This window comes from Sciurus vulgaris (genome assembly GCF_902686455.1).
Source record: "Sciurus vulgaris genome assembly, chromosome: 1".
Lineage (NCBI taxonomy): Eukaryota > Metazoa > Chordata > Mammalia > Rodentia > Sciuridae > Sciurus > Sciurus vulgaris.
Genome location: NC_136461.1, coordinates 106,704,215 through 106,721,871, shown reverse-complemented (window position 1 = coordinate 106,721,871; position 17,657 = coordinate 106,704,215). Strand labels below are relative to the sequence as shown.

Sequence of the window (17,657 nt, the reverse complement as noted above, 5' to 3'; positions counted from 1 at the left end):
TCCGACCACAGCAGAAGCAATGAGAAATGGCATCTCACCTGGTGTGAGGAGGAGAAGGGGGCAGAGGAGGGTTGGTAATGTGGTAAAGGCTGAGCGAAGTGTTGGGTAATGGAAAGGGACACATGATATTCTCAAGAAAGAGACAAAGATATGAAGTCAGAGGAATGAAGTAAAATATCAGGAGCCCAGACCATCAGAAGTTCAGTACTTCCAGGGAGACCTGTGCAACTGGGAGACCATCAATATGGACTGAAGCTGAAAAAGTAGGAGGGAGATGAGGGAAGTTCATTAGTGCTGAGTTAACAAGTTTGGTTGGGTTTTATCCTGAAGGAAGTGGAGAAGCTCTAAAGGACTGGAAGAGAGAGGACGGCGTGACTCCAAGTCATCCAGGGAAGAAAATATTTTGGACTCTCAGTTCATCATCAGCTATCACCTTCCCTGACACTGCCCAGGAGGCTGTTAGGAATACTGACTAGGATCCACATCCATTCAGTAGCCTCTTTTCTTCTTCAGACAAGTCATTTTCTTTCCATCCTAATGTTAGCAGATGATTTTGTGTTGTGGATGTAATTATAAGATCTCAGAATCCTATTGATATCATAGCAGCATCTGATGAAAGCTCCTCTAAGCTGGATATCTCAGTTGTTTCCTTTTAATTATTCTTCATGTAGACTCCACAGCCTGTTGCTTCTACCCCTGGAAAGAAGAAAGCACCAAGTGAAGAACCACCAGCTCCACCACCAGGCATGTATGAAATCTGTTGCTGGAGGATTAGCATCATGAGGGGGCACTTTAAAGAGTATCCCTGATACTGTCTCCAGCTCCCCTTTCACCTACTGTTCCTATGTTATTAGTATATGGTCATTGTTTGAATTTATGCATGAAATTTTCATGGAAGAAATGGAAAGCACATTTTAATTGGGCAATGTTTTGTGTATTTTACAGTGACTTTCATCACTACAACTGAAGTAGACATGAGATATTACAATGATTTGCTGAATCCGATTCCTGAGGAATTCATTTCTGTACCCCTCATACTACACTGTATCCTAGAACAGGTGAGTGGACTTCAAGGCTTTTCCCAGAGGATAACCTTGAGTAAGTCACTTCATCTCTCTATATTTCCATTTTTAACACTGTTTGAAAATTATATTCATAATACCTGAGTGTATTCTCAGTTACAAAGATCAGAATAGTTCAGATAAAACCAAATTGGCTTTCAACAGCAGCTTTAATCTTTTTTTCTTTTGCTATGCTCTGGAAAGTCCATTTAATATTCCCTAAAGTTTTGACAGAGCATATCCTTAAAACTCTCTTTGGCTAGTATTGTTTCAGTGGAAGAGGAAGAGGACGAGGATAGGTGGTGTGGGTAGTGGTCTTCAACTACCTTTAAATTTTATTTTGTATCTATAGCTTTGATTAGATTTTCTACTCTTGATGTCAATATGGGTGTTTTTCATATAAATATGTTCATTTACTTTGGGTTTTTTATATGGTATAAAGTTCTATATATCATTCACTAACATGTGTTTTTAACTCCCTGTGTATACCAATGTGATGTTAGTGGTGTGGCTGAGTGAATTGCCTGATGGAAAGCCTGATGGGGAAAGGGACACAATGTCATCAAGAAAGGGGCAAAGATGCAGAACTCAAAAAGACCTATTATGGCATGAGCCAGCACCACGAGGAAATTCAGTGTTCCCAGGCTGCCTGTGCAAAGTGAAGACCAGCCACACCAATAACATAACATCTGGTGATGTTCCCTTCTCGTGACTGATGTTGTCATTATTTGCACCCTCTCTTTTCTTGACCTTGGTTGCTCTATGGTTTGGATGTGAGGTGTCCCACAAAACCTCCTGTGTTAATGCAGAAACATTCAGCGGTGAAATGATTAGATCACAAGAGCTGTGAGTCAATCAGTCCATCCAGTTTGAAGGGACAGACGGATGGCAGCTTTCCCCGGGGGGTGTACCCTGGAGGGGTTCCTTTTCCCTGTGGCCCCCTCACCATGCCCTCTCTCTACTACCTGGTCGCCATCAGCCATCCTCCATGACACCCTTCTGTCATGATGTTCTGCCTCAGCTTGGGCCCAGGGAAGTGGAGTTGGCCCATCGTGAACTAAAACTCCAAAACTGAGCTGAAATAAACTTTTCCTCCTCTAAGTTGTTTTCGTAGGATATTTTGGTCACCATAATAAAAAGCTGACTAATACAGTTGCTAATCATTGTTATCTATTGTATTGGTCTTTTCAAAGAAAGAGTACTTTGTTTCATTGATTACTACTTTTTACTTTTTATTAATTCTTTCCTTTATATTCATTATTTTCTTCTCTATCCTTTTCTGGACTTACTTCGTATTTTGTTTTAATTACAATCTTCATTTTCAGTCTCTTTTGCTTTACTTAAGGCTTATGTTTCCTCTTAAGCAATTCTTTGTATACTGATATTTTCAATGTATTCAGTTCTTAATCTTTTATGTACTTTTTTTTACCAATGAATAATTTTATATTCATACTTCATTGCTTTTTTTAATTTTATTGCTTTACGATCTATGAATATGATCTGCAAGTTAACAAAGTTGAAATTTTTCTTCTGTGACTTGATGTACATGGTCAAGTCTCATGACTGTTGTATGTATATTTGAAAACAATTGTTATTCATAGTAAGCACATAGGCATAGCACTTACAGCCACCAAGCACTGCTCTGCATGCTTTCAATATATGAAGTCATTTAATTTTAAAAACAATACTATGATGCAAGAACTATTTTTACCACCAATTTTACAGGTCAGAAAATCGAAGCATAAGAAGGTTAAGTGGCTTGTTCAAGTAGTAAGTGGCAGAAATGACTTTTGAAGCTAGTCAACCTACATGGAAAAGTATTTTTATGTCATTGCTCCATTTTCTCCTTCTTTTGAATTTGCTGATGAGAAGCCTGTTGCATGTTCAAAATCAATCTTTCTTTCTTTTCTTTCTTCTGTATTTCTCTTGCAGCTATTAAGTTTTTCTCTTTATATTTGATAACAAAAGATTTATGTCTGGATGTATTAGTTCATTTTCTGTGTCTACAACAAAATCCTTGAGGTTGGATACCTTTTTTAAAAAAAGAGATTTATTTAGCTCACAGTTTTTGGAGGCTGAAAGTCCAAGACCAGCCATCCCCAAGGACTTGATCACTGGTGAGGGCTTCTCATCATGGCAGATGGTATCATGCTACACATGTGTGAGAGGGAGAGATCACATGGTAAGATGGGAAGTCAAGAAAGAGAGAAGGGACTCAGGTTCCCAGGAGAACTACCTCTTAATCCCTTCCAAGGTCCATTATGCCCAGGGACCTCCCAATAGGCTCCACTTCTTAAAGATTCCACCAACTGGAGAACCAAGCCTGTAACACATACACTTTTGGATAAACCACATTCAAACTATAACAAAAACTATGGTTTTGTTTGTTTTATCATCATTTGACATGATCTAAAGGAATCATAAATTGTTTTCTAATCACATTCTAAGTGAAACTGAATTCCTTACAGTATCCCATAAATGTCTTAAAAATAAGTTTCTGCATTGTAGCTGCTTCTCATCTCCTGCCCCCATTTCTCTCTCTCTCTCTCTCTCTCTCTCTCTCTCTCTCTCTCTCTCTCTCTCTCTCTCTCTCTCTCTCTCTCTCTCTCTCTCCTTCTCTGACACAGAAACACATGCATGCCACATGCCCACACATGCGCACACATATACATACATTCAGGTGCACACACACAAACAATTTTTCATCGACATAGGGCCTTTTGGGTTTTCCTCAGATATGTTACTCAATTCTACTTTAACCTTTTACCCCAACTTCTCTGCCTGGTGGAAGTGGCCCTGGAGCCTCTGATTGAAAGAACTTCCACAACACACAGAGAGCACTCTCTATCACATTATTTTGTTTTATTTCAACTATTCTTCTAAAAATCTATTTATTAGCCCTGTTTCTTGCCTTTTTCCTCCCAGTAGAAGGCAAGCTCTGTGCCAGCAGGAGCCTAATGTGGTCTCACACATTAACCCTGTACACATTAACCATGCCTAATCTCTAGTAGGCACTGAATACACATTGCTGAATTAATGAGTGGTCACTAAAAATGAACCTTCTCTTGTATCTTCAAATTTTATTTCTTCTATTTACCCTAATTATTATTGGATGGATGTTGGAACATCAAAATTATTCTCATTGAATTTTCTTTCAATTTATCCTTTTGGGAATTCTGCCTTAACTTCCTACTTATTTCCTACCTTAATTTCCAATCTGCTATTGAAGTTTTGTTTAGGAATAAGGTTTCTAACATAAATTTTCTAACTTTTTTTCAGTCTTTCATTTTTGTTCTTATTTCATGAATGTAGCACATTTTTTCCATACAAAGAATGTTTATTTTAGTCTTTTCAGGCTCTGTCACTGTTGTTACCTGTACTATACAGATTTCTGTTTATTGACTACTTTAGTTTTCTAATCAATCACACTAATATTTGCCTTTATCACCCCATAAGGTTTTTGTAAGACTATAGTTTTATTATGTCAATAAGTTTATAAAAGCTCAAAAGTCTGAAGAGCTTATAGTATCATTGTTTCATTTATCATAATCATTCTTGTTTTATTCAACATCTGCTATGTTCCAGATAACAAAGAGAACAGTAAATGAGCCCAGTGACTGACACATGGAAGGCTCCCAGTAGATATTTGTAGGGATCCCAGTAGATCCCTTAGTAAGAGGATGAAAAAGTTGAAGTATAGGAGTGAGGAGATTGGCATTTTATAGGATGGAACATTAAGACTTTAACATTTTGGAAGCAGAACAATTTTGATTAGTCTTTTGAGACTGCAGAAGGTCCACAAGATAGGTGAAAGACAGAAATTGGAAATAGTGACTCTTGAAAGTAAGGTGTTTATAATTAGTAAAAAATATGGAGCCTGGCACAATGGCACATGCCTATAATCTCAGGGATTAGGGAGGCTGAGGCAGAAGGCTCACAAGTTCAAGGTCAGCTTCAGCTACTTAACAAGCAAGGCCCTAAGCAATTTAGTGAGACCCTGTCTAAAACAAAATAAAAATCTGGGGATGTGGCTCAGTGGCCCCTGGGTTCAATCCCTGGTACTTAAATAAATAAACAAATAAATAAAATAGAATATTGAGACTATTTTGTTAGCCTAGAATAAGCTAACGAAACTCAATAGGGAGTTAGTTACCTTGACTCCCACAGTACATTTGGAAATGTCTGGAGATTTGCTGTCACAATGGGGTGCTACTTGCATCAGAGGGGTAGAGACCAGCCATGCAGCTGCACATTGTATAGGGCACAGGACAGCCACCATAATGATTATCTAGTCCAAAATGTCACTACTGCCAAGGCTAAGTGAGAAACCCTGTAGAGGGGTGTAAAATCATGAGAACGATTTTAAGATAAAAGTGGTGGGGCTATACATTAGGTGCCCATCTTGGGTATCTTTCAACCTCTTACCCGTTTGCCATATAAAATTGAACAAGGCATCTAATCTGCCTAGACCTCACTCTCCCCACATAAAGGAGACTATTATCTCATTTTCTTATAGTTTTCTATTGAAGAAAGAATGAAAACTTGGCCTGAACCCCAGTTCCCCTATTCAATAGCCCTGGACTTGGACCAGTCATCTAACTTCACACTCCCTAATTTTCTTCTCTATAAAATAGAAAATAATATCTAATCGAGATTGCTGTGAGGGTCAAGTGAGTTAATGGATATGAAGATGCCCTGCACAGTATGTGGTAGGCACTCAATAATTACTAAATCCAAAGTTGCTTGAGTACTCTTTTCATGTGCTTTAACAAAAAAATAATATTTTTGCTGTTATTTTTTATTCCTACTGAAGTTTAGTGTTTACCATTTGTTTTGTGTTACCTATTTTAATGCAAGTATTAAAATTCTATCAACTTAAATTCATGGACTGTAAACATTTTTCCTTTTACCGTGTTAATCTCTGACACTTTCCTAGTACTTCAGTACGAGGAACAGCCCTCTTCTTATTCAGAGCAATGGAAATTCACCAGCATCAGTGAAGAGCTGACCATTCAGCCATTTCCTCCCCACTGTTCTTTTCTACAGGTTGTGGCAACAGAAAAGGATCTTGTCCCGCCCAGTCTGGTGAGGCCACCCCCCAGAGCGGATGGGTTAGACAACCGGATCGCAGCTCACATCGTGTCCATGCTACCCTCTCTCTGCCTCTCGGAGAGAGAGAAAAAGGTCAGGTGGCATGAGATAGCCCGCGAGTTTTCATGTGTTGAGAAAGTATAAAGTTTCTCCTTAAATCAGTATTATTTCAATTTAAATAGAACCTCCATGAAATATTCTTATCTGAAGAAGAAACAGAAAACAAAGAAGTACCCAAAGGCCCTCTCCTGCTGAACTATCACGACGCTTACGCCCATCGGAAGTATGCACTGAAGGTAAGAATCAGGTGGCCCACAGGGTGATTGATGGGACAAAGTGCATCTGAAATTCGCCAGCTGAGGGGATCGAAATTAGATAACTTCACCAAAGCTACCTGAAGTGTGAGGTGAATCTCAGAAAAGAGAGTTGGCTAAGGGAGAAATCATCAAAGAAAGCTTAATACAATTAGCAGTTTAACTAATCGTGACTACCACCAAATTCACATTAAAACCTTTTAGTTATTTTATTTAAATATCTGCTAGTATGAAAAATGAGTGGAAACCAGAAAAGGCTCTCAGAAGGGAGAGATGAATACATGTGAGGCTTGGGCAGTTTGTCACTGCAAATGAAGATCAGTCATTTCTGTGCACCAGGAACTTCTGGCAAAGTGAGAACTAGTTTTTGTGACCTTCAGCAAAATACCAAGTTTGTCTTCCTCAATTACCACTGATTTCCCTTGCTCCCAAATAACAAGAGTGAAGGTATCATGTTTAGCCTTCTCCATATGCATAAGGCACTTGATGGCTCATATTAATGCCTTCTGTCATGTTGTTTTTTTTGTCAGGACCAAAAGGGTTTTGACCCAGTTCAAATTGAGCAGGAGATGCAATCCAAGTTGCCACTGTGGGAATTCCTTCAGTTCCCTCTGCCCCCACCCTGGAATAGCACTAAACGTCTAGCTACCATCCACGAACTTATGCACTTCTGTACAAGTGGTGAGTATATTGCTTTATCTTAACTTTAATTCATCTTAATTAATTTAATGGTCCTATGTGCCTCTGCAAATTACAACCTTATTTGCAAAATGCATTTTGATCATTTTAAGACCTTTCAGAGGCTAAGATGAATTTGTTGATGGACTACGATATTTTCACTTTGAATATCATTAATAGCAATGGTAAGACAGCCATGATGAAAAACATTCTACAATTTGATGCACCAGGTTTTCTTCTCACTCTGTTCCCTTAGCCAGAATAATTCACTTCTTTCCTTCTTCTTCACCCACTCCTGTCCCACATCTCTCTTTGACATCAATGGAGATGATGTGGTAATCCCATCCTACTTAAGTAACCATTCATATATTTTTGAAGTTTTTAAAATAAACAAAAACCTCCCATCACAAGATACCACATTCCTTTCCTAGTTCAATACCATCCTTCCCTTCACTGTCTTACCACGGCTGCCCTTTATCATCACTGCTAAGCACACAAAGATTACAGTGCACTATAGTTACTGGGAAGTGGGCAGGGCAAGCCTGACCATGCAACTTTGCCCCAGTACAGAGATCCCCATCTTTGAATTTTCATTTTATATTCTCTGGTTGCAGCCACCCACAATTAATGAAAAATTTCCAGAAGAGTTTTGGTATTCAATGGAAACTTGAAGTTTATAAGTTAATTTCATCAGGAAACTCCTTGTATCTAGTCTGATCAATAGATCAGAAATAGATCATACATAACATTAGACTATATATGTGTGTGTATAGCATTAGATTATATATAAATTATATAAATTTAGATTATATATATACTAAGATAAATAGCAAGAGCAGTGTATTCCAGTGCCAAAGGTAACCACTGAATGATCCCATACAGTAGATTAGAAAATTTACAGTAAAATGATAACCATGTCCTAACATGAAGACATGAAGAGCAAAGAGGAAGATACAGCAATTGGGTCGCCACCTCTTAAGTGGAAACTATGCCCCCCCATTTGACTGATAATGTTGAAGTCTGCTTCATCATTTATCTATTCACTTAATCACATGACTAGCTGGCCACATGTTAGGAGCATAGTATTCCATCAGAAACTGGCTGCTTCTTCACTAGTTGAAAGGTTAGATGGTGATTGGTGTCAGATGGGGAGAACAGAGAAAGTAGGAGAGGGTCTTCCGACAGGAAATCTCTCTCTCATCAGCGTGATGCATACAATTTTCTTGTGCATCTCCCCCCACCTAAGATTTTTTTTTTTGCCTCCATATCCTCAAAATAAAATCTGAACTGTCTACCACTTACTTTTTCTATTGGTTCTTTTTAGGTATATGTAACACTGGGATTCACTTTGACATGATTATAAAAGCATGAAATATAATTTTCTCTAATCCAGTCCCCAGTACTTCCCCTCTCCCTCACCTTCTCCCTCCCCCGCTCCCTTCCCTCTACTTTACCAATCTTTCTATTTACTTATAGTTTTTTATTTTTAATTAGTGCCTGTGGATATACATAATGGTGAGTTTCACTGTGGTATTTGACTTCATCACCTGTCAAGCTTTTGTTGGGCTACTCCATTCCACCTACATCCACCTGACTGAGATTCCTTGAACCTGTCATTCACACTCCTGCCTCACGATCTCTGCACTTTTCAATTTCCCCACCTCAATCCCAGGTGCTCATATGGCTCTTCCACTTCTTTCACATTTTTGCTTAATTGTTCAGAGAATGTATCTCTGACTATCTTATGTAAAATAGAAGAGCCACCCTATTCTAACTTATTAATCTCCTAAGTTGGTTTATTCTTCTTTTCATCTCTGATATATTGTATGTTTATCTATTTCCAATCACTATAATGGATATTCCATAAGAACAGGAACCTCATTGCTTTACTCATCAGCTTTTATTCGTTACTGACACCTAGTAGGTGCTCAAAGAATATTTATGAAATAATGAATGAGAAAATTCTCCTTTATTCAGTGACTCTTTTGACTCTTCTTTGTCTCTCTTTGAACTGCCCATCCACCCCGAGTATACTGTATTTTTCAAAAGGACCCCTGATACCGTCTTCATCTCTGTTGGGGAGAAAATGAAAGCAACCTTTGAAACACTTATCTACCACAATAATGAATTTTTTCTTACTGAATTCTGTCCATTGTTAATTCCTTTCTCTCACCCCTCTGTCTTGAACTTGTAAAGTATGAGAACCGAATCTTATTCTTCTTTGAATCTTAGGTATCTATTGCAAAGCTCCCTGGTATACAATAACCAGTTGAATAAATGGATGAACACATGCCATAAAGGAATAAATGAAAGCTGATAACCTTTAAGTGCAATTATGGAAAGTAGCTGTTCATGTGGGTGGGAGGAGACCCTCCCTGAATCTAAAAGAACAAGAAACAGGATTGAATATAGTAGCCTATATTAGACACGAGTGAATAATTTCTCTGGCTTAAATTACAACAGCATCAAAGGGTACTTTTGCCCAAAAAATGAGTTGTAAACCCATTTGACCAATATGGTACCCTGAAGAGTCCACCTAAAAAAGCAGTTTGGTAGTATTACCTTGATCAATTATACCTTGACTGTTCAGTTTTCTTATCACTAGGCACTTTTGATATTTGCTTCAGAGTTGTGGAGCCCATTTTTAAGGTAGGTCAACGCCCCTCAGGACATGATTCCCTTGTCAGACCAGTATATATTTTTGTCTCTCTGACAATACTGTACCATGTGCTACAAAGGGCACTTCTAGAAGCATGGGTCCTGCTTTCTTACAGAAACCTTGAGCTGGAGTGAAGTAGAACGAGCCTTCAAGGTGTTTACTTTTGAGAGCCTGATGCTCTCTGAGGTTGACGAAGCAGGGAAACTGAAGCCTTCTGGGATAGTGTGTGGGACAGATGTTGAGAAGTTCAACATACCTTGGGACAACCCTGCCAGATTTGCTAAGCAGATAAGGCAGCAACATATCCTAAAAATGAATGCCCAGGAGGCCCAACAGAAAACAGGTACATTGCCTGGGAGGAATAAAAAGCATTCTTGCAATCTATGAGTGACAGTTTTTTCCTAGTGTTGTATCTAACAAATGCTCTTCACACTTGCTAGTTACTGATATCAAAGACGAAACAATATATGTGGATCAGAATTGGTCAACATCTGTGCAAGGTGATGAGAGCAGTGGAGATCTTTCATACCGTAGTAAGCATTCTGACTCCAATATGATGAAGTCCTCAGACCCTGATAATAGAGAGCTGTCAGAGCAGCCCCAACCAGAGCCTTTGGGTAAGTAAAAACGTGTGTGTAGACACTCTTATAAAATACAGAAATAAGTTTCATCATATATTGTTTAAATTTAAATGCCTGTTCATTTCAATTAGCAAACTACTTAAGGTCTAAGTTACTAGGTTACTTACTACTGACTGTTATTATTCAGTAAGTCCTTCTTGTTTAACCTTTGCTTTTTGAAATATTTTAATGCCTCTTAGCCTTCTCTTCCTTTGGTAAATTCAGTGCAATGGACATAACAGAAATTTTCATAATTGCATAATTGAAATTTTCATCATTAGTGTTTCACCGGAATACTGTGATTGCATGCTAATTGTTTTAATTATCAGTAATAATATCTGAAATGCTTAGTAGAGAATTTAGTACAAAATTTAATGCTCCATGCGTATCATCTCCATTCCTCTTCCGCTTTTTGCTCAGGTCATTACTTTTATTCTGGAGCACAGCATTATGAATAGTGCATACTGAGAGGTCTAGAAGGATAGAAGGATATCAAGCTAAATTTGGACTGAGCTACCTTACATCCAGCTGTCAGATTAACCTATCTAAAATGAAGCTCTTATTTCCCTGCTTATAACCTTCAATGTCTCTTTACTACCTGCAAAATAAAACTCAAATCTTTGGCCTGATCTACATGTATCTCCAACAGTACTAAATTGCTTTCCCCCAAACCCCTTTCCACCACTTCCCTTTCGTTCACTCATTCATTCTGTGCTCTTGCCAGACCTAACTAGGTACTACTTTCCCTACAAAGTCTGCTCTTTCCAATCTCTGGGCCTCTTCACCTACAATACTCTCTACCAGGAGTTCTATTTTTTTCATTATGATTAGGTTTCAAAGTGTCGTTACTGGGTATGCCCATGTGGAAATGCTTCTCTGACTATTCCCATGCTCATACTTCATATGCACGTCCTTTACAGCTTTGGTTGTCAGTTCTTACTTCTTGTTACAGTCACTCATATACCTCCACTAAGACCTCCATAATACCACAGCTTCTTAGAGGTCATAAGTATGTTTTTTTAATTAACCATATACTGGATCATAAAGCAAATCTCAATTCAGTTTCACAGGACACAAACCATATAGAATATGTTCTCATATTATAGTGAAATTATGGAGGATATCAATTACAAAAAGACACCAAATTTACCAGATGTCTCAAAACTAAGGAACACACTTATATGTAACACCTAGGTCAAGAAAAAGTTACAGTAGAAATTAGGACATATTTCAAACTAAATGATAATGAAAATGCTGAGCAGCACTTCAGCATTTTATAAGCAACTAAAGTGCGAAAACTCCAAAAGACGTTTACAACATTAAACAAATATATTTTTAAAAGAAGTCTAAAGACCAACTATCTGAACATCAAACTCAAATTAGATAAGGATAAATGAAATAAACCCAAATAAAGCAGAAGGAATAAAACAATAAAAATAAGAGTAAATCAATGAAATAGAAAACATAGATAAAATAAGGAAGAACAAAAAGTACAAAGTTTGGTGAGTTGAAAAGACAAATAAAATTGATAATTATTTTATACAAAGCTAATCACAAAAAAGGCACAAATAACCATAGCAGAAATAAAGTCATATTAGAAATAAAAATCATATCAGAAACAAAGAAATGGACTTCCCTCAGATCCTATAGAAACTTAAAAGATATAAAGAGGATATAAACAACTTTATTCCACTAAATTTGAAAATAAAATAGGAAAATTACTGGAAATGTACAACTTACCAACACTGACCCAAGAAGAAATAGAAAACCTGAGTGTTCTTAGAATCAATTAAATAAATGACTTAATTGTTTGAAAGTCATCCCAAATAGGACACACCAAAACCCAAATGATCTCATTGGCAAGTGATTCCAAATGCTCAAAAAGAAATAATTCTAATCTTAATGAAAATTATTCCAGAAAAAAAAAAATTACTATATTTCCCTAGTCATTTTATAAAGTTAGCGTAAACTCTAATAAAATTCATGAGGATAGTGCAACAAATGAAATTATAGAACAAACTCATTCATGAACACAGATGCAAAAATCCAAAATAAAATATAGGAAAATTGACCCAGCAATATGCTCAATAATAATAATATCTCACAAACAAGTTATATTTATGACAGGAATAAAAAGAAAATATGTGCATTGAAAAATCTATGTAATTTATCAGGTAACACATTAGCACAAAAAAATGACATAATTAGTTCCATAGATGCAGAAAATGTCCATAGCAATTTATGGATGGGGGGAAACTTAGCAAACTAGCAATAAAAATCAAATTCCTCAGTCTTCCAAGGGTTATTTTTCAAATGATGACAATAAACATTATATATCCAGATGAAAAGTTGAATGACTACCCTTGGCGATCAGGAGGATTCCAACGTAAACACTTGGAAACTGCATTGGAAGTCCTCACCCACTCAGTGAGACAAGAAAAGGAAATACGAGTGTCAGGTTTTTTGAAGAAGAAAAAACAAAAGAGTCATTATTTATAAATACTGTGCATGAGGAAGACACAAAACTGCAAAAAAAAAAAAAAATAGAATCATTGTGGAAACTTAATAAGGAGGTGTTGGTTGTTAAAAAAATACACATCACATGTCTGAGGTGCTGTGACTTTTCTTTGTTAAGTACCCATTATATCAAATGTTTATATCTTATCCAATTTACATTTCATAATTTTAAAGAACATTTAAAAAAATAAGCGTTAAGTGCCACAAGAGAATAGGCATTAACTCAGTATTGACTAATGATCATCTTCCTGCTCTCATTTATCTCAATGAAAATACAAGAGGAAGTAATCAGTGGGCTAGAATTAGGGAAAAGTTGCCTGCCTGTTGGTAGAGCAGACAAGCAAGGGAGACAGAAGGGGAAGATAACACTGTTGTAATGAGTATTCTCTGTATCCACCCACTATACTCTTTTACATTCATTATTTAATATTCTACATAAACATCAAGCCTATGAGCAAGATTCTGTTATCTCAGTTCTGTAGATGAGAAAATTAAGACTGAGAGAGGTCAAGTAACTTGTTCAGCCCTGTACAAGTAGGACGTGAGGACAGGCAGGCTGCTTAACAGCGCTTCCACCATGCCATCTTACAGTTTCCTTGGTTCCAGAAACTTCCTGTGATACACCTAGTAGTTTGGCTATGTTTGTAGTCCATTCTTCATGCTGGTTTCTTATCGGGATTTCATTGCTTTTTTTTCTTGTTCCTCTTCCATTTCAATAAATTCCCTATTTGTCTGTCATAATTATGCTTACCTTACCTATTAACCTACTTCACACAAAAAATGTAAAAATAAAAATAAAAAGTTAGGCCCAAATAAGTGAACCCGAGTCGTTATGGCATTAATACATCCTGTGGGAATACAAACATGACAGAGAAGAAGTCAGTCACATGAGTTAATATGGAATCAGAATAAACCAGGAGAGTAGTAAAGCCTGAGGGTTTTTGTTGTTGTTGTTTCTTCCTTTGTTTTGTTTTTCTCGAAAGTAGCTGGTATAGAGTTTTCCTCAGGCAACTTTTGCCACCTGGTGGTCAAACCACATAAGCTGGTGTTCTGGATCCTGGTGAAAAGTAGATGATTATAGTAACTTCCTAAATTCTCAGGGTTGAAGATACCTTGGTGGACAATGTATTCTAGGGTCTGAGAAAATTTGAGGGCAGACCCTACAACTGTAAGGCCTTCTACATGGTGAATGTTGCCCTGCTCCTAGGAGCCATTAGAAGAGGGTGGCTGGGCTTTGGTACACTGTGGCTGTCCTGTGTGGGGGATATTGTTGCTGATCTTACATTGTCCCCGAGCTCTGAATCACACTTCAAAAGCAAGCACTTTAATTCTCTTTAAACAATGCAGAAACCATTCACGTATTTCCTGCACGACCATCTTAGCATCAAATACACTTATGTGTCTGTTCCTGGACATAAAGAGCTGAATATTTGTGCTTTTCTTAACCAAACCCTGGATTTCCATCTGAGACTGTTTTTTGAACTTGACAGGGTCTATTGGATATTTATGAAAAACCTGAGAGTTGATAACCGTGAGGCTATAGGTTTAGATGTGCCCTTTATGCTTGTTGGGTGTTTTTTTAATAAAGTAACTGCTTTGCAGAGGGATCTTGTTATCTCTAAAGTAAAACAGATTAGGAAAGCTGTTTTTCAAAGGGATGAGAAAGCATCCACTTCCAGATGTGTCAAAAACTACTGAATCACACTGTCAAAGGATTATGCGGTTGAAGGCAGAAATCAGGCAGAAAGAAAAAAATGATTTTTACTCTACTATTAAATAAAGAGTTCAGATTAGTTTTAGAATGTTCTTTTCTTTGACAAAATAAATGATGCATAATTTTTTAGAACATATTTTCTAAACTAGAGATTTTTTTTCCTGCTGGATCCTTAGACACAAGAGGGAATATCAAATCTCCTGGAAATTTGGCAGACCACAGAATAGAAATAATTTTTATTCAACAGATTTCATATCAATTGCTTCAAGGACACAAGGGACATCATGGTCTATTTAGAGTTTTGGTTGGCCTGAATTTTCTCTTGAATGGATATATTTATGTAAATACTGAGGTAAATTGGCTTTATAGTTTTCCTCTAAATCAAAATGCGACATCCATGCTGTCACCTTCACCAGTCCAAAGCAAGATGAAACTAGTAGCAAAAAATGTAAATAACCAGGCTCCTGAAAGAAGGAAAAGCATTGGCCTGTCCTTGGTGGACATGATTAACTACTCCCTCTAGGAGCCCAAATATACAACAAAAAGATATATATGTTTATGCCAAAGTAAACCTTCATTATAGGTTTTCTTCTCTCTGTATGGCTCTACATTCATTTCTAGTTTTAATACATGATGTAGATTGCCCTCATTCAATCAAAAGAAAAAATTACTGAGTTCCTACCAGGCTCAGAGTACACACGGTGCAATGAGGAACTCAAGATAAAGTTCCTATTCTCCAGGAAACTACATTCAAAGCAGAGAGAAAGACCAAAAACAAATAAATAATATCAAGTACTGATAAATGGTATAGTCAATGATAAAGCAGAGTAAAAGTTAGAAGGCTCTTGAGAAGGTGACAAGAGTTTGAAACAGGTGGATACCAAAGAACTAAAGGTGATAGACAGAGGGAGACAAGGGAAAAATCCTCAAGACACAGCAAGCTGGCCAGTCTGCAGTGCAAGGAGCAAGAGAGAGTGAAGAAGATGCATTTGGAGAGTTAGACTACAGCATTTATGTACAACTTTGTAGGACTTCGTTTGCAGTTATTCTTAGGGTGACAAGAAATCAGGTTGGCTCAGTTGTTCAGCAGCATCGAAGTGTGTTCCTCCAAGATCCACTTTGCCACACATACTCTATATCTTTGGTTAAATTTGGAAAAAGCTACAGTATAGACTTTTTCCATTTCTCTATTGGAGACTCACAATCTCAACAGCAATTAGAAGTTCTGAGACATTCACAGTAAAGATGTCTGTTTATCTATGTTAAACTTATTTTTCATGGAACACGTCTGTTCTGGTGATGTAGAAATCAACGGCATGAATCTGTTCCCTTCCAGTTCATTCAGATGGCTGTTTCACAGCCAAGGATGATATTACAATTCCAATCATGTAAGTATACTCTTTAGTCACAAGGAGAGCTAATGACTATGACTCATATTAGTCCATGGGGTGGGTGCTACGGAGTCCATCTACCCATTCATGTAACTAAACTCCATCTATAAATCTGAAGATGCTCATTAAATAGTTTTCAAATTAATAAATGGTGAATGGAAGACAAGTTCTGTAAAACAGAACTTTCCAATAGGAGGTGCGTTTACCCACCTACCAAGTTCTCCTGTCCATACATCCCTTGCCTTTGCCCCAGTCTATCCAGGTCATAGAAATTTCATAAAGCTTTGTGATGATCACCAGCACAAAACACATGATGTGTACTGCGCAGTCAATTTAGTTTAATCAGTAAATATTTGCAGTTTATATAGGTGAAGATTTGTTGTTTGAAATGATTGATAGATAGCCTCAAATCAGAGTATCCAAAATGATTTAGTATACATCAGATTAAAAAAAAAAAAAAACAGGGTTCCTTTCCAAGAGTTCAGTATAAGTCTTCCAGGTAGGCATGGATTTAGAATTATTGACACAAACACTTTTTAGAGGCACGAAACATGCCTTTCAGGAATTACCTTTTCAGCACAGAAACATAGATCATATGGGCAACAAAAAGGCACATCACTGACCAAAGGCAAGAACAAAGTCGGAACACAACTGGATGTTGGTGTCTTTGATTTACAGAGCAGACCACGAACAATGAGATCAAAGATGAAGCAGTCACAAAGGCTGATTCTCTTGAAAAGGTAAGGAATTATTTTTCCTAACAGTGTAGATGACAAGTTAGATGATCTGAGAAAACTGTGACCCAGATTGAGAAACATTTGAAAAAGAAAAGGGAAGAGAGAGAGAGAGAGAGAGAGAGAGAGAGAGAGAGAGAGAGAGAGAGAGAGAGAGGGAGAGAGAGAGGGAGGAGAGACTTAAAAGGAAAATACTGATGCTAGAGAAGGGTTGTTCAGACATCCTCAGACCAGCTGCAACTGGAGAGAAAGGAGTTAATTTTGCTAGCCCGCTTAAGAGAAGCTTCCCAGCTCCTTGCTCCTCTCCAGACAGTGTGGCTTGGCAACCTCACAAACACCTGCTGACCATACAGCCATGTAGCACTAACGTTGTCTTGAAGTGAGTTCAGAAAACCTGCCTGTAATTGCTAACAGGACTCAGAAGAGTATAACCTAACAATAAAAATATTTAGATTATGTTGCCCATAAAAAAAAAAAAAAAAAGCCAAAGGCATACTCTTTCTGGCAGCAACTCTTCTAAATGTTGCCATATGGATTTATACATATGCAGATTTCCCCAATTAGAAGGAGTGCATGCTGGTTAGTTGACAGAGTCCAAGGAGGCTCAGCTTGGACTTAAACAAATTATTGCTGAAATTGTGTTCCTATAATTTTTTAGAAACCCAAGAAGATGATGGTGGAAGCAGATTTAGAGGACATAAAGAAAACGCAGCAGCGCAGTCTAATGGACTGGAGTTTTACTGAACATTTTAAACCGAAAGTACTGCTTCAGGTATTTATGGGCTGTGATTCTCCAGGAGATGGTCAAATAGGTCTGGAGATCTGTGCTGTGATTTAGAACAGTTCACTTCTGGGTCACTCAGATCTAGTTCAGATCA

General features: G+C 37.5%; 1 protein-coding gene across 1 annotated transcript in view; it reads left to right on the top strand.

The window, feature by feature from the left end:
• SPAG17 (sperm associated antigen 17) overlaps nucleotides 1-17,657 on the top strand; it is a 211,042-nt gene that overhangs the window by 88,646 nt on the left and 104,739 nt on the right. The window contains exons 9-17 of the mRNA XM_079156427.1: nucleotides 672-744; nucleotides 946-1,058; nucleotides 6,108-6,245; nucleotides 6,335-6,448; nucleotides 6,997-7,147; nucleotides 9,919-10,146; nucleotides 10,244-10,420; nucleotides 16,724-16,785; nucleotides 17,438-17,551. Coding sequence (XP_079012553.1) covers nucleotides 672-744; nucleotides 946-1,058; nucleotides 6,108-6,245; nucleotides 6,335-6,448; nucleotides 6,997-7,147; nucleotides 9,919-10,146; nucleotides 10,244-10,420; nucleotides 16,724-16,785; nucleotides 17,438-17,551 — 1,170 coding nt within the window. The remainder of the gene's footprint in view (nucleotides 1-671; nucleotides 745-945; nucleotides 1,059-6,107; nucleotides 6,246-6,334; nucleotides 6,449-6,996; nucleotides 7,148-9,918; nucleotides 10,147-10,243; nucleotides 10,421-16,723; nucleotides 16,786-17,437; nucleotides 17,552-17,657) is intronic.